The 23,834-nt window shown below is 41.4% G+C and overlaps 1 protein-coding gene across 2 annotated transcripts in view; it reads right to left on the reverse strand.

Moving 5' to 3' along the window:
- The window catches only part of LOC145939685 (uncharacterized), a 206,575-nt gene that overhangs the window by 155,879 nt on the left and 26,862 nt on the right, over positions 1-23,834 (reverse strand). For both annotated transcript variants that reach the window (XM_083044179.1, XM_083044178.1), the window contains one exon: positions 22,671-22,717. In XM_083044179.1, the coding sequence (XP_082900305.1) occupies positions 22,671-22,708 (38 nt within the window). In that variant the 5' untranslated portion in view covers positions 22,709-22,717. The remainder of the gene's footprint in view (positions 1-22,670; positions 22,718-23,834) is intronic.

The following is a 23,834-nucleotide window of genomic DNA, read 5'->3' on the forward strand; positions in this document are numbered from 1 at the left end:
GCATTATCCCGGAATCCGCCCGACGAATCGTCCTTTCCCACGAAGGGCCCCTTCTCGCTCTGACTCCCCTGTTCGCGTCGGTTCATTCCTTCCTTCCTTCCTCCCTTCTTCAAACGCGGCGTGGCGTACCCTCTCACCGAAGGGATTTCGCGTGTGCATAAGTCCCGGCATCCAATTAATTATCCGACGTCTAATTGCCGCAATAATTATGAGCGCGCAAACCGAGCAATAAAATGTATAATTGTACATATGGATCCAGCTTCGCTGTTAGGCACATATGTGCGATTCGATTGCTATTCGCTGAATAGCAAGACGTGATCGGAATCCGGAATTTTATCTCCGTACTTAAGTCTATTGTAAAATTTAAAATAATATATGATGGTAAATATTGATTTGAACAATAATAGAATTAAATTTCTTATTCTCATTTTTAGCTATAATGATTAATTATCATGTCTTCTTTTAATGCCTAAATATTTTCCTTAATTATATCCCTAACGGGTTAACTACCGAAATAACTTGTTGCGCGATCAAGTCGTCGAAACCTTCAGACAGAATCCGTTTTTCTTATTTCGATACGCTATTTGCCGCAGGTAACAATTTCTTGCGGACACTCGTAATATATTAGCCACATAAGAGTACATATGTATACATACATACTATATCACAATTGCAATCGGTCAAGAAAAGAAATAGTATATATCTCGTGGCAAACAATAAGCGCCGTAAATGACAAAGTCTACTTTTATTGTCTCACAATATCGCTTTCGATCGATATAAATCGAGACCGTGTAATCGTTTAAACATTACAAATTCGTCCAATTACGCACGTTTATGATTATATTATATATATTAAGTGGCTACAAATACAGAGCGAATTATATTTTTGTGCGAGCATAATTTTCGCAATCGTAATATTCTGTCAATTACGCGCGTGATCGTCATTAATTGTTTTCGCGAATGTCATACGAGTGTCATAAAAATCAGCAAAGAAGCGACAAAGGATAAACAGCGAGAGAAAGATAAGAAGAGACGAAAGATCCAAAGAAGTGAAAGAATATTAGATTGGGATAATAACGAAAAATTATTTCCGAGATAAATCCCGCATGTATCAAAGATTATTTGTTTTGTGTTAAAGAAATTAGTCATTATGGTGTTGTTCGCCCACAATATTATCGTTTTATCTATCACGTGGTACATTCTGTAATTCTCAATGGAAAAACGCGAGATGCAAGAAAGAGAATATTCGCATAATTTATTGCTCATTGTCAAAGAATTGTAGTAATTAGATGCGATGCAGGAAGTCATGGTACATTCCGATTTATATGGGAAAATTTTTTCTTTGTTGACTCAATATTTATCCGTCAGAAATAATCTATCAATCTCAATTATCTTATGACAAGCTCTATCATATTTAAACTTGGTTTATCTTATCGCGATAAATAGTTGTTCGAGAATTTTCTAGTTTGTGTATTCTTAGGATTTTGAAAAAAATTCAACCAATTCTTATACACAGTTGGAAAATTTGTGTTTTCTTGTTAAAAACGGTCCCCGTTAAAATTTTTGTGTTAAATATTTAATACATTCATGTGTTAAATTAACATATTGCTGTTGTGTTAATTGAACTCAAATGTTAAATTATTAAAATAACTGAAGAAAAGTGTAAAAATAACAATGTGTATTTACTTTTAATTTTACACAATAAATATGTTCGATATTATTAGTGACAAGATTTATCTGTTAAAATTTACAGAAAAAAAATGTTAATTTTACTTTATAATATAAGTGGGAATGATAAAATGTAAAATTAACAATGTTTTTAGTTAATTTTTACATGAAAACTATGTTAATTTAACACAAAATTTATTTTAAGTTTACTTGAAGTTTGCATTTATTTTATGTTAAAATATTAACACAGTATTCGTGTCATCATTTAACATATCCGTATTATGTTAAATTAACACAAAAATTTCTGTGGACCGTTTGGGACATGTGATATTTGTTAAATTTAACACAAATTTTTCAACTGTGTAGTATTTTTATTTCTATATAAAAGAAAGGTTTTTAGTGTAAGTTATCGTATAATTAAATATCAAATATTTATATTGTAATTATTTATCTAGTCTACTCTCGATAATTACGTATTTATGCCTTATCAAACACAAAATTAAAAATATACAAAAAATATTCTTTCATATCAGAAAGTATACGGTCATTTAATTTTTGTTCGCACAGGCGGATTATGAGGATCCCCCCATAAAATCAAGGTCGCGCGATCCATATAGGCACAGCGGGATTTCCATTATCCTCCCAGACACAGGAGCAGATGCGAGCGGACCTCACGCGATTTAATTACGTCTAATTAGCCGGCGTGGCGGCCGGTAAGCTGAAGGCCTAGCGTTGATTTTCTTACCGCTACTTATTCCATTCCCGCTTCTCATTCTTCCTCCCTTCGTATATGTACATATATGTCTTCGTTGTCGTTCTCTTTCCACCGAAACAAAACAGCACGCCCGTTAAGTACGGGCATAATATCCACGATGAATGTCACGGCGTTTCCACGAGTCGAAGAAGAAACCCTCTTAAAACGGCGTCGAATAAATACGGAGAGGGGCATAAATTCTTTTTGCGTTTTATGCGCGATATTAAAGACGCGAACCCTTTTAATGGAGCGCAGCGCGCCGAAAGCCGCATCGGCTAAATCGCGGGATTAAATTTGGGGGATCATGAAATAAGCCACGAAAGAATGTTTTGATATTATTACGCTGCTCGCTGAACAGAAATCGTAACGGTATTACGATTTCTGCACGCCTCGGGCAGCGGCGGACTTTTTAAGCCCTTGCGCTGGCTGTATATTATCGTTTAATTGTTATTTTACGGGCGACACTTTATCTGCGTCGTTAAGCGCGATCGAGAAGAAGGAAAACGCGAGAAGCTGCGGCGGATTTCGTTAATTTTGTCGCTCGCCGATGATCGTATTGTATATCGACCGATCGTTCCGTTGGTCTTTCGTGGTAATAATGGAATCTCAAAGTGATAATTGTTAAATCATTTCTCTTCGAAATCCTGTTTTTCTTTTTTGTACGAAAATAATGGCGGCATTCGGCACGTGTGGTGCTTGAACATTTCAAACGGTCGTAAAATGAAATCACGAGCAGCTCAATATAATTTTACCGCATTCAAATTAAAACAATGTAATTAACATGCATTTTAGGTGTTCGTACATAACAACATATGGCTCCCTTGTGCCTCGTAAGTAGGCGAATATATGAATCACGATATATGTTATTCATCTAGTTTCTGAAAAGTCGAGGCTAATCGATGCATATCGATCTTATTTGGTCCCAGATTTTTCATCAATATTAAAAAAAATATATGCAAAAATTTTCTGATTATATAAATTTTTATTACAAAGAGTCGCATATAAAAAAATATTCTACCACAATAAGTTTAAAGGGTATGAGATTTTGAGATAACCATTTGGAAAAAAATCTTCGAAATAGACTCGACTAGATGCGACGATAAATCACGTCACATTATTGCGGAGTTAAATGCGGGAAAGCTGAGAGTTAAATAGTCGGTCGCGAATGTTATGTTAATTCGAAGAACTTTATTAGCAGCGTAAATCACCGATCGCGCGCGTCCATAGTCGGCACAATATATAACTTTCCAAATATTTTTTTTCTTTTTTTCAAGAAAGAGAGAGTCTCGCGGTAAAGCCGCTTTCACGAACTACACCATAACGGACAAAAGAGTATTTCAAAAATATCGCCGCGCGACAGCGGGGTAAAATTTTACGATCGCAGCTGCGGATCTGCTGTCCGGACCTACGTGGATATTTCAGCAGAATATTTGCAAAGTATTTGCCAAATCCATTAACTTTGTAATTTAAGATCGTCGTGGAGATGTATTTCACAAAGATGCGAAACGATATTGGCGACTATTAACTGGAATATATATATTGTATATTTTTCTCGAATCTCTCTCTTTTATTCGCGAGCATTTGCAAATGACTCGTAAAACTAATTTCGCGAAAGAATGTTAAATCGCGCGAAGGAATTTTCCAAATATTTCAAATTTCTTGTCTTTAATTTCTCGCGACGAAAATTTTTGACGCGACGTTTCTACCCCTGCTGCTCGAACAAATTAGTTGCGTTTGTCGGTTAAAAACTGAACGCCTCGTGCGCTCACAACTCGATGATTTCGCTACTACTACTTATCAATTAACATCGTTTTACATCCTGCTTCCGGTCGATGGAAATGCCACCTTGCCAGATGGCACTCGTTGAGAATGTACTGTGTTATACGCCTGTCACCTCGAAATGCACGTGTGCGCGCGTAAACGTGCGTGTCGACGAATATATACGCGACAAGTACATATGTTGCGTAAATCTTTCGATAATTGATAAATTTTTCGATAATCTTTATCACATATTTATTTTCTCAATCTCTTCTCAATCTCTCTTTTCGTCAATCATATTTCTAATATTAAAGATATTAGAAATATCAAAATATTAAAGAAAATAATGTTGATAATATGTAATACGATTATCATAAAATCACGTTCATTTATCAATAAAAAAGCAAAAGGTGCCTAATCATCTTATCAATATCACTCTGTAAAATGCATATCATGCGTCAAATCTTTCGATCTTGATTTCCAACGACAAAACACTCGAGTCATTCTTGAATGATAGATTAAAAGAAAACACACAGTTTAAAATTCAATTTACTCGCTCGACTATTTTATAGCCTCTGCCATCGCTTTCGAAAACGACTGTCAGGTCTGAACGTCGAGGTATATCTGGTTTGCGTGAAATTTGTGCGGAAAGTATATTGCGGATCAATACGCGATCGGAGATCCAAAGAGATCCGTGTGAAAGGTTGTCGAGCAAATTTACCACAAGCGTGGTGGGACCTCTAATTTGCGCTCTCGGATATTTTTATCGGCCGGTAGAGCACTTTCGAGGGCTAATGATGCCGCGCCGCGGCAAAGAGAGAAGAGCACAGCAAAGAGTGTCGGCGTTCATCGTGTGGCGCGCATCTTATTTGCATTTTTTTCGGCGAGTTTCATTAACCCATGACCCGGCCGGGCATAAGGAAGCGGCGAGCGCGTAAAATAAGCCCGGCTGAATATTCATACCGGATCGGGCAGTAAATACGGTCGATAAATTCCGGAATTTCTTTCGTGAATTCCGAGGAATGGAGGAGAGCACCCAGGAAGAGCTTCCCGCTGCCTTTTTTCCCTTCTGACTCTGGCACGGGGTCCGCGAATGATCGGCTCGCGCGAGATTCGTGCCAAAGTATAAAATAGACGATCGTTAGCCGTCGCGATCGTGGCTGTTCGTCACGAGGTTATCGCTATATGAACTTTCCTCCGGCCTCTTTACGGAAAGAACGCGGGGAAACTATAATTCAGTCAGAGGATATACTTGTCGACTTATCAACGAAAATTTCTCTACACTTTGCACAAAAAAGACCTGCCTCCTAAAAAAATTATTTAAATAATTAAAATAAATATTAATTATTTCTAGAATATTTTAGTACGTGCGAGTTTACAAATAATAAAAATAATTATATATGTATTTAATAATATTTTATATATTTGAAATTATTATTATATAAGTGCCAGATTATTCTCTAGATAATAATTCTTTTTTACCGGGCCATATCCGGTGGTAGCTGAAGAACTATATTTGAAGCTTTGACCCCGAGCGAACCTGAACCGAGAAAGATCTATCTCGGGAAGTACAAATTAGAGGGTCGATCCCCGGCAATCCAACCCTTTCTCGAAGCGCACACCCCCACACTCGTTTCTCGCTACAGGTGCACCATCGACTAATGGACGAAACGAGTTCCCGAGATATTGCAGCATCATTATAAAACGTTTATTTCGGCGTAAAAGTCAAAGTGCATCGCGTCTGCCCCCACGTCGGTCGAGCCCTAACCCCCCCGATGACTCGCGCGAATAGAAACTCTCTTTCTTTATATCGCGGTTACCTCGTCCCTTTTCCCTCGAGACGCCCTCGCGATATCCACGCGTGAAGTAGTAGTAGGCCTCGATCTTTCACGCGTTTTAGACACGTTCGCAATGAAAAGGTGCGGACAGCCGTTGGGAACGTGATGTCTGTCCGCCCACTTGAATGTAACAATCTGATTCGCACTGAAGCAATTTTTAGGTAATAGCACGTCTGGCGTCGCCTCTCGGACTTCTAATACTCCGATGGCTCTTTTCGTACTGTATAAACGGCGTATAAAAATATAATTTTATATCTTTTTATATTTCAGTCAAGATAGGTATCGTATTAAAATGCAGAAACATATGAGCAACATGTTGCGTTATGACATATCAAGCGACGGAAAAAGAGGAATCGCAGTATCTCGGGATTTCAATCGCGTGCATTCGTAGTCAACTCGGGGATCGTAAATATGAAACCAGTTTGCAACACGTCATGTAGATCCGAGATTACTTGACCGCTACTTTGCACACACAGGTGCGGCTTGTATCTATTTTATAAATTTTTCATTGAATTTTTTATTTGATATACGCAAAAGGTATATACAACGAGACACGCGCGTAAGCTTGTATATCGAACAATCGGTAGCTGTATAAAACACGAAATAACGATGAGCAAATGACAATTCGAACTTGGAAGAAAGCGTTCGTGATGCTGCCACCAGCTAGCGAAATATTTGTCACAAAAATCGTAAAATCTCGCGTGAAATGCCCCTGTCGCGCACTTGTCAATATCTTTATCCCCTGCACTAAAAAAAATGATTTTGCAACTATAGCAAAAATTTTGTAGGTGCGAAAAATTAACTGAGGTAGATAAACAGTTAGCAAATATTGTAATATCGTATATATTTTGCACGTAATCAATCTAAATGACAGAGACAGAACTAAAAAATTATATCTGTGACAAACGATAATTCTATCTGTGACAAACGATAATTCTATCTGTGACAAACGATAATTCTATCTGTGACAAACGATATTCTATCAGATACAAAAAATAGCGATAATTTTTGTTGCGACATCTAGAAATTTTTTTGCATGTGTATTAAACCGTCATATCGAGTTGTTCGCGGGCCGAACATGAGGGTCCCCCATCTTCGACGTAAATCGACCCGGGCCCTTCGTTTCTTCTCGCGAAATTACTCCGCCGGCGCTATATTTACACGCACGCGTGTGGATTACGTGTGTGTACCTTTATTACCTCTCTGAGATAAAAAAATCGCGGAAGTCTCGGAGCACATGCCTCGGTAATCGATGCCACCTGTTCGTGCGCTCTGCGTGCGGACGAAATACAGTTGGACGACTCGGGTGCATCGTAAGAGAATGTAACGGGTACCGATACGAATCGAGGTATTTTCGGGTCGCCAACATGTTGAAACACCAATTATAGCGTTGAGAGTAAAGTGACATAAGCGCAGAATGAGATTAAATGCACGTCGCAAATCGAAATAAATTCCAATAAATGTGACTTCTCGGAATGCGAACTCGAAAATCGCGTCCGTAAATATATACATTTATTTCGCTGTCAACTTTCTTCGCAGAAAACGTAAACAAATAATTAAATTAAAAATGAAAAATCAGATTTAAAATCACATTATATCAGATTTAAAAGTCAGATTTAAGAGATCACACATTATATATTCTGATCTTAAGATCAGAATATATGTGTTTCGCAATTATTAATAGCACATATCTTTCCAATATATGTATGTATGTGGAACATTGAAAGTTATCGAAACTTTAGTATTTTTTCGGATCATTATTCGTGCTTCTATTTCATTCCGCACGACGAAACCGCGATCAAAAACCGCAGGTTTCACGACACTTCTGAGAAGCGGTTGAATCCCCCGATGGTCAACTATCGCAAATTTTTCCACGAGGCGGTTCCGAGGCATTAACCGCGACCTGGCAAAGACAGAAGGGTACCGTCTCGTATTCCCTGAATATTGCCTAGAACGGTTTCCACGAGGGACCACCTGTAGGGCCCGCCGACAAACCGCTAGCAAACCGCAAGACGCGGTAATTACGCCGGGGAACCCAAAAGTAAAGGCGCACACTGGGAGGGGGAAAGGGCGAGAAGAGAGCGAGCGGGGTCGCCGTTGGGCGAAACGAAAAAAAAAAAAAAAAAAAATACAAGTCGAAACAAAACGGCGAAACCACATAAAAAAGCACTTAAAGGAGAACGGGCGCAGGCAGAAAACGGGCGCAGGCAGTGACGCGCCGAGAGGAGGCTGAAGAAGGCAGAATTTTCGAGAAGACGAGGATGAGAAAGAAGAGAGGAGACGAAAAGGAGAGAAGGAAGAGTTGCGGGCACGGGTGCACGGAGCGTGACAGTGGGTGCACGAGCACCTGCCCATTCTCGACGGAACTCCACCGGGTCCGTGATTTATGGAAACAAAGGACGGGCGGGCGGGAGACACACAGGATGTGCGCAGCATCCCTGCCGCGTTTCACCACGAGGCGATTCTGTCGAGAGGTAAGGAAGCTGACGCTCTCGGGATACCTGAACTTGGGAAAAATTTCTCACCCATTTCTCGCGAATCCCCCGCATCGAAAGTATCTTATCGACGCTCGGCTTTAAACAGTTTAAACTTATAGAATTGATATGAAACATGACGATAAAGATCCTGTATGGCGTGAGATAAAATACGATAAATGTTGACTATCGCGATGATTATTAGAATGTTCATCATCAGAAGAGAGTTAAATTTTGTCGCATAAAAATAAATTTCGCAGTGTTCAAATTAAATTTTTTTCCTATTTTCGATTTAATATCTACTTTGATATTTAATCAAGATCATAATAATCAGATAATCACATCATTTTTTAAAAATTATTTATAATTATACCGAAAGCTTTTTTTTCAAATGTCTAAATACGAAACTATTCACTTATTTAGTTGAAATACAAAATAAAAGCTTAATTCTTCTTATCAAACTTCTTAATAAACTTATCAAAATTCTTTAAAAGCGATAAATGTGAGAAAATTGAGATTGAAAATAGGAGTAAAATTTCGGATAAACTTGCGACTACTATATAAAAACATTTTTTAAAAATCATCGCATCAAAACGCGACCATGTCTGATAATTTATGTAGCATATCTCTCTACCGGCCACCGCGTGGCATACTAAATTATTAATACGCTTATATTCGCAAGGGCATCGAAGGTACTGAAGGAAGGCATAAAATTTAAGGACGTAACCGGTAGAGGGTCACGCGAGGGTCGACTCCGGCGAAATTTACAATCCATTTAGGCGATACGTACGCGTCTCTCCAACGTGTAATCACCCTTCTCTAGCTGCGTAAAGTCCCGGTAATTAGCCATCAGTCTCCCCTATTACTTGCCGCGCGTATAAACTCGAAACTTTATTTATTTCGCCGCGCCGGAAAATAAATCTCCCGTCGTCTGAGCGCGAATCTCCGCGCTCATCGCAAACAACCCGGTACGTCGGTCGATGTTCGACGCGATTTTTTCATCGACAAATAGCCGTAACATAATAACCGTTAATAACCGTCTTTGCGGCAGCAGGACTGCCGCTAAGTATCAACGCGTGGGCGAGAAGATTCCGGGACGGCCCACAGCAGGTTGCTTATATACAAGACCAGCCGTTCCAGAGGAAGAAAGAGAGAGGAAGATGGACCCAAATATCCTTTCTATGTAGTTGAATCTCCTCTTTGTAGACAAGTACATTATATACTGCACAATAGTACAAGAATCAGAAATACATCACAATTCCGAATCGAAGCTAGGTGCTTCATAACGTATGTTTTGCGCCGCGTTCTTCCCCGAGGGGATGCTGTCTCGGAATAAATGGCTCTCTCACCTCTGTCCGTTCTAAGGCCGTCGCCTCGTAAATCGCGACTCGGGGCCCTTCGCACGCAATTGCGTGGCACGCGAAGTAATGTCAGGCCGTGTCGCGGATCGGTCGCGCCCACGCTGAGCGTATGAGGACATTAACGCAACAACTGGACCGAAGAAGCTGTAAAACAGCGTTACGTGACGTAGCCGGTCTCCGCGCCGCGTTCTTCTTCATTTCCCTTCCTCCCCGAGGCTCTATCGTCACGGCTTTCTCGTCCTGCTTTCGCTCTTTCTCTCTCCTCTCCAGTACGGCACGAGTGCGCACTTCCTCGATACTTACGATCGTCCTCGGATAGTTTTATTCTGTCTGGCCGCGTGGGCGGGATACGGGGACTTAGGGACCATCTCTGTTCGCCGATTACACACTCTCTCTTTGTCTCTTTGTCCATTCTCTTCTCCCCCGAATCTACAATACATCCCTCGCATTCGGACTTTTGCACGACCATCTCTGGTCAGCGCGATACCATCGTGAGAAAAATTGAATGAAATTTCACAGTGATTTCACGCGCACTAAAGTGGGACGCGATGTCGGTCACGAGATCCCAGAGACCCCAGAGAAGGCGCGCTTTTATCAGAGATGATATCGCGCGGCAATAAAGTAAGGCAGACGAGACGTCCTCCTCCTCGTCGGCGCGAACGAGTATTTCAGCGTGTTCTTCTAACGTTATACCTGGACGCGCGGGCGCGAGAAAGTTGAACGCGCGACGTTTAAATAAATGGACATAAAACGGCGACGATAAGAATCTCGGCTCGAAAGTAAAGCGCGTCTGAGCAGCCTGGAACCTCGACGACGATGACAACAAGGTTTTACGTAACTGCGCGTGTTTCACCTCTCCCGAGGATTAACAATGTGTCCGTTTACCATCAGTCCGGATCAGCTCGCGTTCGATTTTACTGCGAATTTTACGCGCATTTACACGTCCTATTCACGACGCAAAAGAGAGGTCTTCGATCGGGTTCGCGTTCGGCGCCGATCGATCGATAGGAAACGCGCGGATGTAAAGTTTTATATACGTCGCAGATATGGAACGTCGAATCGTGCATATAACTCAATAGGAAACATTTGGTCTCGCGTGGGCGCGAGATATTACACGTGGCGGTATATTTTATATACGTCGCTGCGATCTTGCGGAGCTAAATTATCCAAGTACGCTTCGCTCTCGTACGAGACACCGCAAAGAGAGCAACGGGGGAGATCATAGGAGCCAGGCGTTGACGGTAATGTGGCGCCGTATATTCCGAACAACGCTCTCGGCAGCGTGCGAGCTGACCGTCCTGAACCAGCGGCTTATGCTTTATACCGACCATGCGGGTCTTATATCATAATAATGCAACGTGTCCTGACGCGCACGTGCGCGCCCCCGAGTCCCTCACGATTATATCCTTATGTACCTAGCGCGACCTGCTCGAGGCAGCGGAGAAATGTCGATGTACACATAATACCTCTATTGAAACATTGCAAGACTATCCCATAATTATAGAGCTCTCAATTGATTCAAAATTGTTTTTAAATTCTTTCCCCCTAATTATTAATATATATGCTAGAAGAATTAAATACTCGAGCCTTATTTTATGGATATCCTGATATTTTTGAATTCGTATTCTCGTTTCTCGACTCAGTTCTTACCAGGGCGACGCCGTCCTCGATAACGAAGGGCCGCCTCGAGTGTTCTCTCTCTTGGGATACCACTCAAAGGTTAAAGAACGTTTTAAGTTCTGAGGCCCACGATCTCTTCTCGCAGCGCGTTATTTTTTTGTCGCTCCGGTCGACCAGACAAAAGCCACTTCGAGACGATGAGGAGGAGACTCTCTCTCTCGCGTGGGCCCGGAGGCGAGGGCACCAGTTTGGTTTTCGGGCAGCGAAGAGAGGAGCGCGCCTCGTGGAGGACCGAAGGGCCACCTGCCATATACCGCGGACCCCTCGCTCTTTCCCCCTTTTTTACGTTCGCCTTATTAGCTATTATTATACGCGTGCTTTGGCTCCGCGGTCTCAACGGGACGGAACCGCTCGCGCCTGTTTAGAAATATTTCACGAAACGTTTTCGACTTAGCCCGACGCCGGGGAGTTCGTTAATCCTTGGACGTAGCCTAAACAAGCCCGAGGACCCACGATTTCGTAGTGACTTTGACCATGATTCTGGCACGCGGGATCACGTACGTCTCCGTCGCGAAGACCTTTAGAACGTCGACCGGATTCTTGTTAAAGAAAAAGAAAAAAAAAAGATAAAACTCAGCCAACTTATCGAGAACTTATCGTGCTGGGTTATCTTTGAGCGCATCCGGTGGTATTGCTCGATCACGCGAATCGGATTAATCGATATCGAGGACAATCGTAATATGCCGAGTTCGTTGAACCATGTTGTATTGGAAACGCGATCCTAAACAATTATCTACAAGGCTCCTTCGGAGATTCTCGATAATGCAACTTTACGGGCAATTATCCGTGACGTAATTGCATATGAATATCTTAGAACGCGGAAGCAACTTGGTACTGACGAGATAAGCAATGTTGTTTCATTAAAAATTCTTTAGTTCCTGCATTAAGAATATTTAGCGTGATGCATTATATGAAAACAAAAAATAAATAAATAAGTATATATATAAAAAGAAAAAAGAAAAAAAATTCAAACCGGTTATTTTCAAAGAAAAACATAAAATAGCACGTTGCTTCTACAAGATTATTGCATTTCGCCAATAAATGACATTTTTCAATCAAAAAATATTAATAACTTAAAGATATTCAAATCTGACATTTTAAAAAACTGACGAGAAACATCTTAATTGTGAACTTAATCAAAAAGCAGCCATGATTTGAATTTGATTTGCAAAAATCTTATCTTGAAGAACAAAAAGGCAACGACGTAGTCAAGAAAAAAAAAATATATTGCTCGACCTGCTAATTTTCTGATAATAGAACCGTGAAATGGATTAATTATTACATATTTCTCCTGTTTACACCCCTAAGTGAGAAATAACACCGATTATGTAAGATTTTATGAATCATACTTATGCCTTGACAGCTGATAATAAATTGTTAAGAATATCGGGATGACGAACACAATTGAGAATAATTGATATATAATTGATATATAATTGATTATTTGAGCTTCCGTAAAATCGAACAAAAAGAAACAAAGCTGTGAGTTCCGTTCGAGAAAGCCTCGCGTGTGCGTGCCTTGCATATTCCAGTTCTCGAATGAAACGCGTCTTGGAGATATCCTTAACGAGGCACGTGCGTGCCCGCGCGATACGCACGCACAACATATATACACAACCGCGTGCGCAATGAAAGAAAACGAGCAACGGGAAAGGAAGGACGTTGAGCACGATAATCGGTAATTTATCGCTGTTTTGGAATTGGCCACTCTTGGAATTCGGTTCTCAGCCGGTGGCTCGGCGTGTTTAAAAACGCGTTTGTATTCGATCGTTCGTCGTGAATTAAATCGGCGCGATCGCGGAGGAGGGAGAGAAAACCGGGGCCGGGGAGAGAGAGACCAATAAAATCTGACGCGCCGAAACAACCGGGAGAGGCTTGGCAATCCGTGTCGTCGTTTCCGTCATTGTGCCGCGATAATAATACGCGCGACCTGTCCCCGACGGCATTTTTAATCCAGCCTCGGTATGCCTTAGCTTTAGCGCCGACACGGCTTTCAGAAAAGCCGGCGCGACGACTTTCAAAGGCGTGGCGCCTCTGCTCGCCTCCAGCGAGCGAATATTTCAGCTTTTACTCGCTCGTGCCAAACTCGCGCCCTCGCGAAGAATCGCGATTATTACGCACACAAAGTCATTATCCGCAATATATATTTCGTACAATAATAATTCGTTGATGGTGTGCATAGCATGGAAATTCAATTAATTTTTTTTTTTCTAACGCAATCTATAGATTTTTCAAAATGCTATAAGAGTGCGACCATGAATTCGTTCGAGAGATGTAAAATAAGAACGCTTTTTTTATATTTGGTCCGCGCATTTCTCCTCTCCGTTAGCTTATTCGTTTTCGTCCAAGGTGGAAAGAGGAAACTGTAATCTCTGGTCGCGACAGGGTGCCGAGATAGAGGCAATCTGCAAACACGAATTGGCCATTTGGCGGGTGTGGTGACGCATATGCGCGCGCGGCATAATTTGCTTTGGTACCATAGGCCCCGTTTCTTTTTCTCTCAAGATTCGCAATTCGTTCCTGCAGTAATGCACAACATTCGGTATTCTATTCGTATCTATATAATTTCGTAAGCATTATAATTATAATAATATAATATAATTATTACTGATAGCAATAAGCTATTTTCTAGTGATATAATTTACATTAAAATAAAAAGAAACAGATTTTTGTAAAAAAAATTGTTTGATTGTGATAAAAAAAATATATTTAGCCATACTTCTACCAAATTTATTTTACTACCATTTTGAATCAGTTTAATGATTTATTTTAACAATGAAAAAAATAACAGAGCTGTGTCGCAATCTAGTCTTGTAATCTAATCCTGCGAGCGAGCCATAGATGGAGGAGAGCCTATCGTAACATGAAAAAAAGTTGCTTGTGAAAGGGCCCTAACTTTTGAGGCTGGCAATTATGCCGGTATTTACTGCCGCGACCTCTCCCGAAAACCATTGTGCTCGTGCCTGCATTTGCATCCCCCGCAAGCAAGCGCGACTGTCGATTGTTTTAATAGCCGCTCCCGCAGGCCTCAACCCATAAACTTCATTGTTTAGGCACGCCTTTTTGGCCAGTCGGCCACGACATGGAAACCAACAACGAAGTAAAACATATAGAGCTCGCCAAAACTCCAATACCGCGTAACAAAACATACACATTTCAAGATATATAGTTTTCTCCCTTTCTCTATATATTTCTCCCTTTCTTCGCGAAAATAAGTGTCTCGTATCTTGCACCTAAGGATCTTGAATATTCAGGCCTCAATCTCGAAGAAGAAAAATGCGAAGAATATCCTCGTGAAAATATCCATTTGAAATTTCAACCTGCCGCGCGAAGGGCAATCTTTTTTTTTTTCTTTTTTGAAGAGGGTTAGAACGAAATAAATTTCCATTCTGTCCCGGATGAGAGCTCGTGGGAGTGTCCTGATGGAAAGTCTTTAGTTTGAAATAAATCTAAAACGGGCTATCTACGAGATTTTCCGACCACCCTGCTATAAAACACAAAGTCCTATTGATTTATCTAATAATCTATCTAAAATTTTATAATGCTTCCTTCCGAACGTTCATTATATCTAGATGTCGTAAAACGTGGTATTTGAATTATATTTTCGAGAATATGCATGATCATGACGGCTAGATCGAGAGTTTAGTTCCGTGCGCATGCACAACAACCATTTAATTATTCTTGTTACAGAACACGCAACGCACGTCGTTAAATCTACAAAGATATCTTTTATAGATGCCGCGCAATTGCGAGCAGTCGGCGGAGGCCTTGGTAGGAATGGTTCACGTGGAAACGCGCGGCTCGCGTGCATCGTGCAGCGGTTTATTAAGAAATTAACAATGAACTCTCGCGCGCAATCGATAAATTAAAGCCAGTAAAACGGCCGCCGCGTGCTGCGCGTGGCCGACGAATCCGGAGAGTTAAATTAAATAGCGCAATTAAATAGCAGTTTGTACTCGCTGCTCTTAGATGCGCTAGGACCGCTAGAAGATAATCACCTCGAAGGTTTTAATCGACGGAACCCGGGGATAATCAAAGTGATTTAGCGTGCAGGCGACGCCACGGGGTGCCCGGTCGCTCCCCTGCCGCTCGAGTGGACCTGAAGAGACTCCGAAGGCAACCCGAAAACCTGCAGGGAGCGCATCGCCGCGACTCCTCGGCCATCGTCCAACCGCACACCATCGATTGCGGATTCACCTGCCTGATGCGCCCAACGGAAGTCTCAGCACCTCTCCGAGAAACCGGAGATTGAGTGAGGGGAAAACGGATGATGAGGATGATGGCGCCGAAACTGACGAATTCAATGAGTATTCCGTGTTGTGTCCCGTGGATTTGATCGATGACCCGCTCTCGGAAGTCGAGACTCTGACTACATCCTTATCTCGTCGGGTTTCTTTTTCTGACCGCTTCCTGTTCTCTTTAAGTGGGTCGCCGATAACGTCGAAATGATGAACCGTTAAAAAAAATGAGTTACAGACAAGAAGTTTTCATTCGTCCGCTTAGTGAGAGCGTTTTAACATTTCCGGAAAACGGTAGATAACATTTTTTACCGGAGTGTACGCGCTCGCTTGTCGTCCGTAAACTAATTAAAGGAACGATACATCTCGAGATAAGACGAACAAAAGGATCCCGCCGATAATTAAGAGACACCCTCGTGAATGGCAGTCAAAGTCTCTCCTTCGGATTGACCGCGCCGAAAACTCGATCTACATTGAACTTCCACACATGGTGTTTGACAAAAAACAGGAGTATATATACATCACTCTTATGGGGAACCGGCAAGAGAGAGTTCTATGCGCTATCCTAATTAACGTAAGGTTCCTCTGATGAGGCGTTCGACGCTCTCAAGTCCCGAACTCGGTGATGCATTGTCTTGAGAATTAGTTCCCGTGTGCATGCACGCTCACAGAAACCCGCGCACTCAATCCTCGTGCAGATCGCCCCGTGAGAGCGGGATACTTCCCTTGCTCTCCCCGCAGTCGATCACTTTAATCGATTTTGCCTGAGCCGGCGCGCAAGAACCGAACGGATCGTTAGATCGGTCTGATGAATGGCTGAATTATCGGCGCGGAGCCGCCAATGAATATCGTTAATGAGGGTGGCGCGTTTCTCGATGGTGGATTCGCATAAATTTATATACCGACTGCCCGGGCTTCTCCATCAAAATTTTATCATTGCATCGTCTTTTTTCTCCGCGCGGAAGATTGAGACCTAGAGAAGGTTCTTAATTAATTCCCATAACTTTCAGACGTTAATTCGTTCTGCGATTTAACTTAAGTTTCGGATCTCTTTTCTCCAAACGTTTTCCGCAAAATTCTCGGGTCGATACGAAAGACTTTGGTACCCGCTTCTTCGGTGGTCGCAGAATGATTCACAGTTCTCGGCGTGTCCACAAAGAAAGCGAAGACTGATGCTCATAATTAAATTCTATTGTTCCGTGGCATTTACGGGACAAAAGCCGGCGAATGAAACGCCCCGGTAAAATCTGGCGTGAAACTGAAACAATAGATAGAAAAAGTTCGGTCGCTTTCAAGCAGGAAACACCGGTCCGTTTTCCGAGAGGTTGCAATTCGTCGGGGTTACGGAACAGAAGTTACGAGGTTGTCGCACGCGCGGATTTTAGCGTGCTGAGATGCCGTTTAACGGTGAAAATCTACCGCATTTTGGAGATGAAACAATGGAGAGAAGCGGCAACGTCGAAGATAAAAGTCATCTTGATTTGAAACAATGCTGGTATCCATGGCGGACGCGACATGATGAATGAACGTCGGAACGAAGGCTCGTTTCGAGAGATGCGCTCTGAAGAATCATGTAAAGAGAGGGGCGGTGCCGCGCGATTAAGAACAGGATGAATCCGATAGAGTGCGAGGAGACGTTTCCATTATAGGTGAAATTGATCTTTTCCCATGATCACACCTGCCAGAGATTCGTCGCGCCCGCGCCGAGACTGAACGGATTGAACCTCAACGGAGAGAAAGAGAGAGAGAAAGACTATCGAAACATCAAAGAGCGATCTCCATCGATCATTATACGCTTATTAGATCGCGTGGGAGTGAGATAATCACTTTGAAAGAATAGAAGATCATTATAACTTCAATCCTTTGAAGAAAAATGATTATTTCGTACAGAAAATCAAATTAACTGTTTCTTTTTTCGTAATTAGAATAATAATCAACACTCTCGTATGCAACGTTAAATATTCTATAAAATTTCTAAAAAAGTGTAACATCTAAATTTTAATCTCAAAACTCGAGAATTATTCCCTACGAATAATTAGTTATTAATTCTCACTATTAATGATCCGTAAGCGTATTGAAGCAGATTTTTTTAAATCAAATATTTAAAAAATTATTTTTTTAACAATACTTGACTCGAATATATCTTGCATCAGATTTTAAATATATATATGTAATATATTAATTTATATTAATCAATAGTTAATTTAATTTAAATAGTTAATTTGTTTAATAATTATACAGATCAACGTAGCTTCAATGCAGTCAACTCTGTTGTTGCGTATCGATCCGTAAGTGATAAGTTTTCAATTTATTTTGAAATGCAAATGAATATTGCGGATGAGAATCAATTTACTACTGAAATTACTTGGAAAACAATTTTCCCAATCGAGATAGAACAACTTTCTAGCAGTCAGCGTCAGCTGACGCATTGTCAACGACTACGTCAGTTTATGAATCATAAATATTTATCGATACGCATCAGACTGATTTTATACTCGAATCGAAGTTCACGCGCGACTCCACGCTCGATTAGAGCTGTTCGAATGGCATAAAAACGATAAGAAAGCACCATAAAGCAGTTCTCTGTAATGAGAATCCATTCATTCAGTCTGCCCGTTTCGCAAAAACCGGGTGCCCCCTTCCATTAAAAGTTGCAAACGATCTCCGCCTAATGAGATACCGAGACGTTAATGGTCGCTTTAATTGGGTTGTTAATTTTCGGAGATGAATTCATAGGTTAAAAATGCAAAAGCTAATAGCGCCGGGTGGGTGGAGTCCCACGGATTAAATGGGCTATTTTCAGACCCTTTGGCGCCCGCATACGAGGCCGAGTTTTTTACAACGGCGCACTCGCTTAGTCGGATCTCTTTTAGCGAGGCTTTCGGAATTTTTTTTATATAAATTAGGAGATTAGATCTCCCGTGTTGCGTGTTTGTATATTATCGAAGCAACGCCGTTGAAAGACGCAACAAAGAAAACTATTGTACTCGCCTTCGCATTTTACGAAAATAACGGGCGTCATTTGCATTAAATATATATATATATATATATATATATATATATATATATATATATTAATAATATTTCCACATAATAGAATTTTAAATCGACCTCTCTTCTCGGCAAAAATTACAAAGCAACGTTTTCGAAATCTTTCTCTCTCGACTAACTGTACTTTCACGGATTGGCCACAGTTTGTAACCAATTCATTCTAAATTCACGGGTTTGTCGTATAGATATACATTCCCTTCTCTCAAACGTCCCATTGTATTCGAATACGTTCCTTTCGCAAAAAGCTCGGCGAGAGATCGATATCGATAAAAAAGAAGGCAGATAGAATACGATTGCTGCGGGCGCCCGCGCGTATCGCGCGTCCAAGTATGAAATCTCGATTATCGCACGGACTTTTCCGTGGTCCGCCCCGAGAAATTAGGCGTAAGGCGTGTCGAGGCGGGGGTGGAACAGAGGAGACTTCCCAAAGGGTCCTCGCGTAACAATGAACAGAAGAATGCGGCGAGACGAACTAGCATTAACGACGCTCCATTGTCATCGGTTATGGAGAAGCCATTATCTCTTATCCGTTCGGTCTTTTTTTCTCTTCCTTTTTTTCGGGATATAGAGGGATATTCATTCAGTTCGATTTCACATAGGAGTCACGCGCTCCGAGAATGGACCGAGGAGTTCTATAATTCTATCTTACGACGATGAGAAACGTCAACCAATCTCTCTAGCCAGGCGTTACGTAATGATAATTAAAGAGGCGAGCATGTGCGAGTTATATCGCTTTCATTAAAATATGGTCAAAGTACCTGTCATTCCTTTACGCGACTTAAGATCGAGTATTGCACATTTTTTCGACGTGGTTTTATATATCGATGATATCGTATGGAAAGGTTGATCGAGGACCGACCGATTACTTAATGCCTCCCGGCGAGGTGCGCTCAATTTTCACGTGAAATTACACGCGCGATCAGTTACCGCGACACGCCGTTGGTTTTACGCGCCACTTGTCTATCAAATCGAAAGTATAGGGTTAGACGAAGAGGCCTGGCGGGTGTTATCCATTCTTAAGATCCATGTCAGGCGTTGCCTTATTGCTTTCCATTATCCCGCCAAGCACATACCGCGTCTGTGTTGCTTACGAGAAATTGCGATCCTACACGTCGATGATCCTTGTCTTGCACGATCTTCGAAGAAAGACGACGGAAAGAAAGAAAGAAAAAATATCAACTTTACGCCGTAGACGATTTAGAACGATTTAGAATCGTCGTACAATAATTATTCGTAGGAATCCTCACCACACGAACACGAGGAACAAGCACGTGCACGTGGCCGTTCCACAAAATTTAACGCTAAACACTTCATAATTAATACGTTGACCTCGCTGAAAACCGGAGGTTGCGGTTTTGAATTGCTCGCTTAAACCGAGCTCTTCGTGAACACCGCTATTACGGATTTTCTAAAGTCAAGCTCGTTCGATCGTAAACCCGGAGAAGGCATTCGCCGTTTCTCGAACGCGCAATTTATCTCCTCGAAGTGCAAGAGTTGAACCGGAAAAACTGTCGGATAAGTTTAGTTTTCTCGAAAAAATTCAAAAAGTTAAAATACAGAAAATGAATATCGCGATAGATGACATCATCACGCTATATATAATATATGAAATGCCCCTATTATCGAACATCTTGTACATTTATGTAATCGCATGCAGTTTGCTTCGGCTAATTCTTGAAGAACCAGCTCGAGAGACTGTTCCCTCCGCACGCTGGATCCCACGAATCCGGCAGGCGGCATTCAAAATATCGCTATAATAAGCACTGACTACCGGCTACTCCTCGCGTGGCTTCGCTACAGCAGGCTACCGTGGAACATTCCTTCGCTATATCCTAGCGTACGCCCCCGATGCTTGAAATTGGACGTGAATCGGCAGGGGCCCCGACGGCGGTAATTGCGGCACGAATATACCGCGGGTGCAAAAAACGTATCAGCATTCCGGACGCGCGGCGCTAATAGCAGACTGGCCACTTCATAATATCAGAAGCAGGCGAACGATCGCGGTTCCCGGTGCTCGCCCACCGGCTAATAACAATAATTAGCCTAGGGTGAAAATCATCCTACCGGGCGTTTTCATTGGCGCGGTGGTGGGTGAAACTACGAAGGCGAGATAGAGAGTCTAGAGAATGACTGATTATTCTCTCTATGAGAGAGACTGAAGCGCGCGCGAGTGCGCACGAGTTACCACCATCACGAGGAAGTTTGACGCCTCTCGTGCTAGGAAAGGATGATGATTTCGCGGTTAGACCAGCCTTAACGATCACCGCTAATTGCCGAAGCGAGGACGTCCATCGGTAATTGCTTACGCAAGTAAGAGATGTTTTGATGCTGCGCGCGCGTTAAGTATCATAATTAATTGTAGCGAGGTAAATAAATCACTATGCTCTCTCTCTCTTTGTACGTGTATCATTTCGACCATTATAAAGTCGCATAATTTTTGTCTCTACAGCTAGTCGCACCTTATCAAGCGAGAAAGAAACCCATAGGAGTCGAGTTTAACTAAAATATCATAAAGTATGGTGGTCACAAGCGACTTGTTAACCGCGAACCACGATGATCGATAGACCGGGTTTATTCAGGAAGATATATTGATGATACCTACTTCTCGGTGGCCGTTTGCGTTGCTTTCGCGACGGTGTTAAGGCGTTAAGTCGTTAAGTAATCGCTCGTGCGCAAGCGGCGTGTTACCGGGCGCGACTGCTCGCTAAGAGATTATGCAAGTCTTGACATACTGCGTACGTGAACGTATGTACAGGTAAAAGTGCGCGAGCCCATCGAGCGCACCTGCATAGGATGTACACGGAACGAGACGCATGTCTCGCTGCAACACGCAGGATACCTAATTCGATGCACTCGGCCGCGCGACAACTTGACTCACGCACGTGTTACGTAATCGTAGAGAGTACATATATATACGCGCCGTCGCGCTCTTATCTAAGTTCAATAGCTCCTTTATTGACGCACCTACACTGTTGGTTTTTGTCGCAAGAAAAAAAAAAAAAAAAAAGGAGAAAAAAAAGATAGCCTAGAAAAGATAGACAACGAACTCGATCGAATTCGATAATAAGAAAAAGGGAGCGCATATCTCTGTGCTTGAACATGCGTAGCATTAAAGATAGTCGTCTCGCCGTGGTGAAGATAACGGATAAACGCGATGACGTTAATTTATATTGTACTCGACGAGTCAAGCAAGACGGAATTAAACGTGTATCCGTGACGAATGGCGTTATTTCGGAATCCCTCTCTAAAAAAGGCATGTTAAGTCGATTCTCGCAAGTATTGTTGTCTCTTTTTCGCGATGCTGATTGACTGTCTCGATTTGCGTTGTGCGTTATATTTTTAGTATCGAGAGGCTGTCATCGCAAAGGTTAACAGTTTGACAGTTTGTTTAGAATAAAATTAAATAAAATAATGTTTTATGTTATAATACTTTAAACTCGATTAATATTTTTGACAGTTATCAGCTGATTTCTGTCAAAAAATATTAATCGAATTTAAAGTATTGTAACATATTATTTAACACATATTATTTTATTTAATTTTATTTTAAACAAACTGTCAAACTACTAACTCTCGTGATAATAGCCTCTCGATGCTACAAATATAACGCACAATGCGAATAGAGACAATCAATAAGCATCGCGGAAAAGATGCAACAATACTTACGAGAATCGACTAACATGCTTTTTTAGAAAGGGATGTTATAATATATTAAATTCAGCTGATTTTTGCCAAATAATATTAATTGCAAATGAGATATTATAACATATTTAAAATATATTAATATTTTAATATTTTCAACATATTATACCGCTATAGAAATGTTAAATAAACAATTTTTCACTCACCGATACGTGCAATAGCTGAGTTGTAGTACAGCACACATCTGATTGATCTGAAAACAAAATATTCAAATTATGTTATGTGTGTGTCGAATATCTCATAAACAGTTTTTAAAAAATGCAGTTTAGAAAAAATATTTTTATTTTGCATACCTCACAGGAATTAATATTTTTTGACAGAAAGAAATCAGCTGATAACTGTCAAAAATATTAATCGCGTTTAAAGTATTATAACACATTATTTAAAACATTCTTTTTTAACATAAAATCGAAGAATGGTGTGCGCGTACCGCGTGCTTGTGTTGTTTTAGTATATTATAAAGTTGAATGAGAGATTTTACGACTTATTTTTAATAAATTCTCGATAGACGGTAGAACGAAAAGTATAGATTTCTTCCTAATTAAATATGTTAATTCATGATGCGCGCTCTCTCTCTTTCTCTTTTTCTCTCTCCCTCTCAATTTCCCTTAATTATTCAATACTCTGGTGACTAATGACCGTAACGCAGTAATAATATGCCTTTTTCAAGTTGGAAGTTGACGCAATGCTATGTATTTTTATGAGCCGATAAGAGCGGCTACCGGTATTCATTATTCTTCTACATTATACGTCTAGTAAAATGTTAATAACCTGCTACTGTGTAGGATTTAAAACCTCGTTAACCATGTATTTGTGTTCATCGGGTTTTTTTTTTTTTTTTTTACTTCACTTCTATATTCCGGCGTGAAAAATACTCGAGGTATAAAACGATTAAACACGCGTGATTTATTTTATTTCATAATTCATTTTACATCATAAACGCGCACGGTGCAAAGTTTGCCGAGATTTATTTTTTCAACAGACCACTCGCTCTCTGGTCGGGTATTTCGGCGATGAAATCGTCGAATTTCGCAGTCGACGAGACGCGACGTGACGCGACGCGACGCGGCTCGTTACCATTCGGGTTAATTGCCCGGCAGTGGCTGCGCCCATTCTCCCCCCAGCCCCTCGGACCTCGGTTGTTATGCATTCTCGCAGGCTGCACACGACGATGCTGCTGCGCTGACGTGGTCGCTTATGCAGTGTTGTTGCACTCGCGACTCGCTCGAACGTGGGGCTGCCGCAATTATTCGCCGCAGTTTCGCGTTCCGCCGGAGTGTCACGGTGACGCTCCGGCTATGCCCTCCAAA

Source organism: Prenolepis imparis, unplaced genomic scaffold, assembly GCF_030444845.1.
Source record: "Prenolepis imparis isolate NDT839.2.m4 unplaced genomic scaffold, iyPreImpa1.0 SCAF_8, whole genome shotgun sequence".
Classification (NCBI taxonomy): domain Eukaryota; kingdom Metazoa; phylum Arthropoda; class Insecta; order Hymenoptera; family Formicidae; genus Prenolepis; species Prenolepis imparis.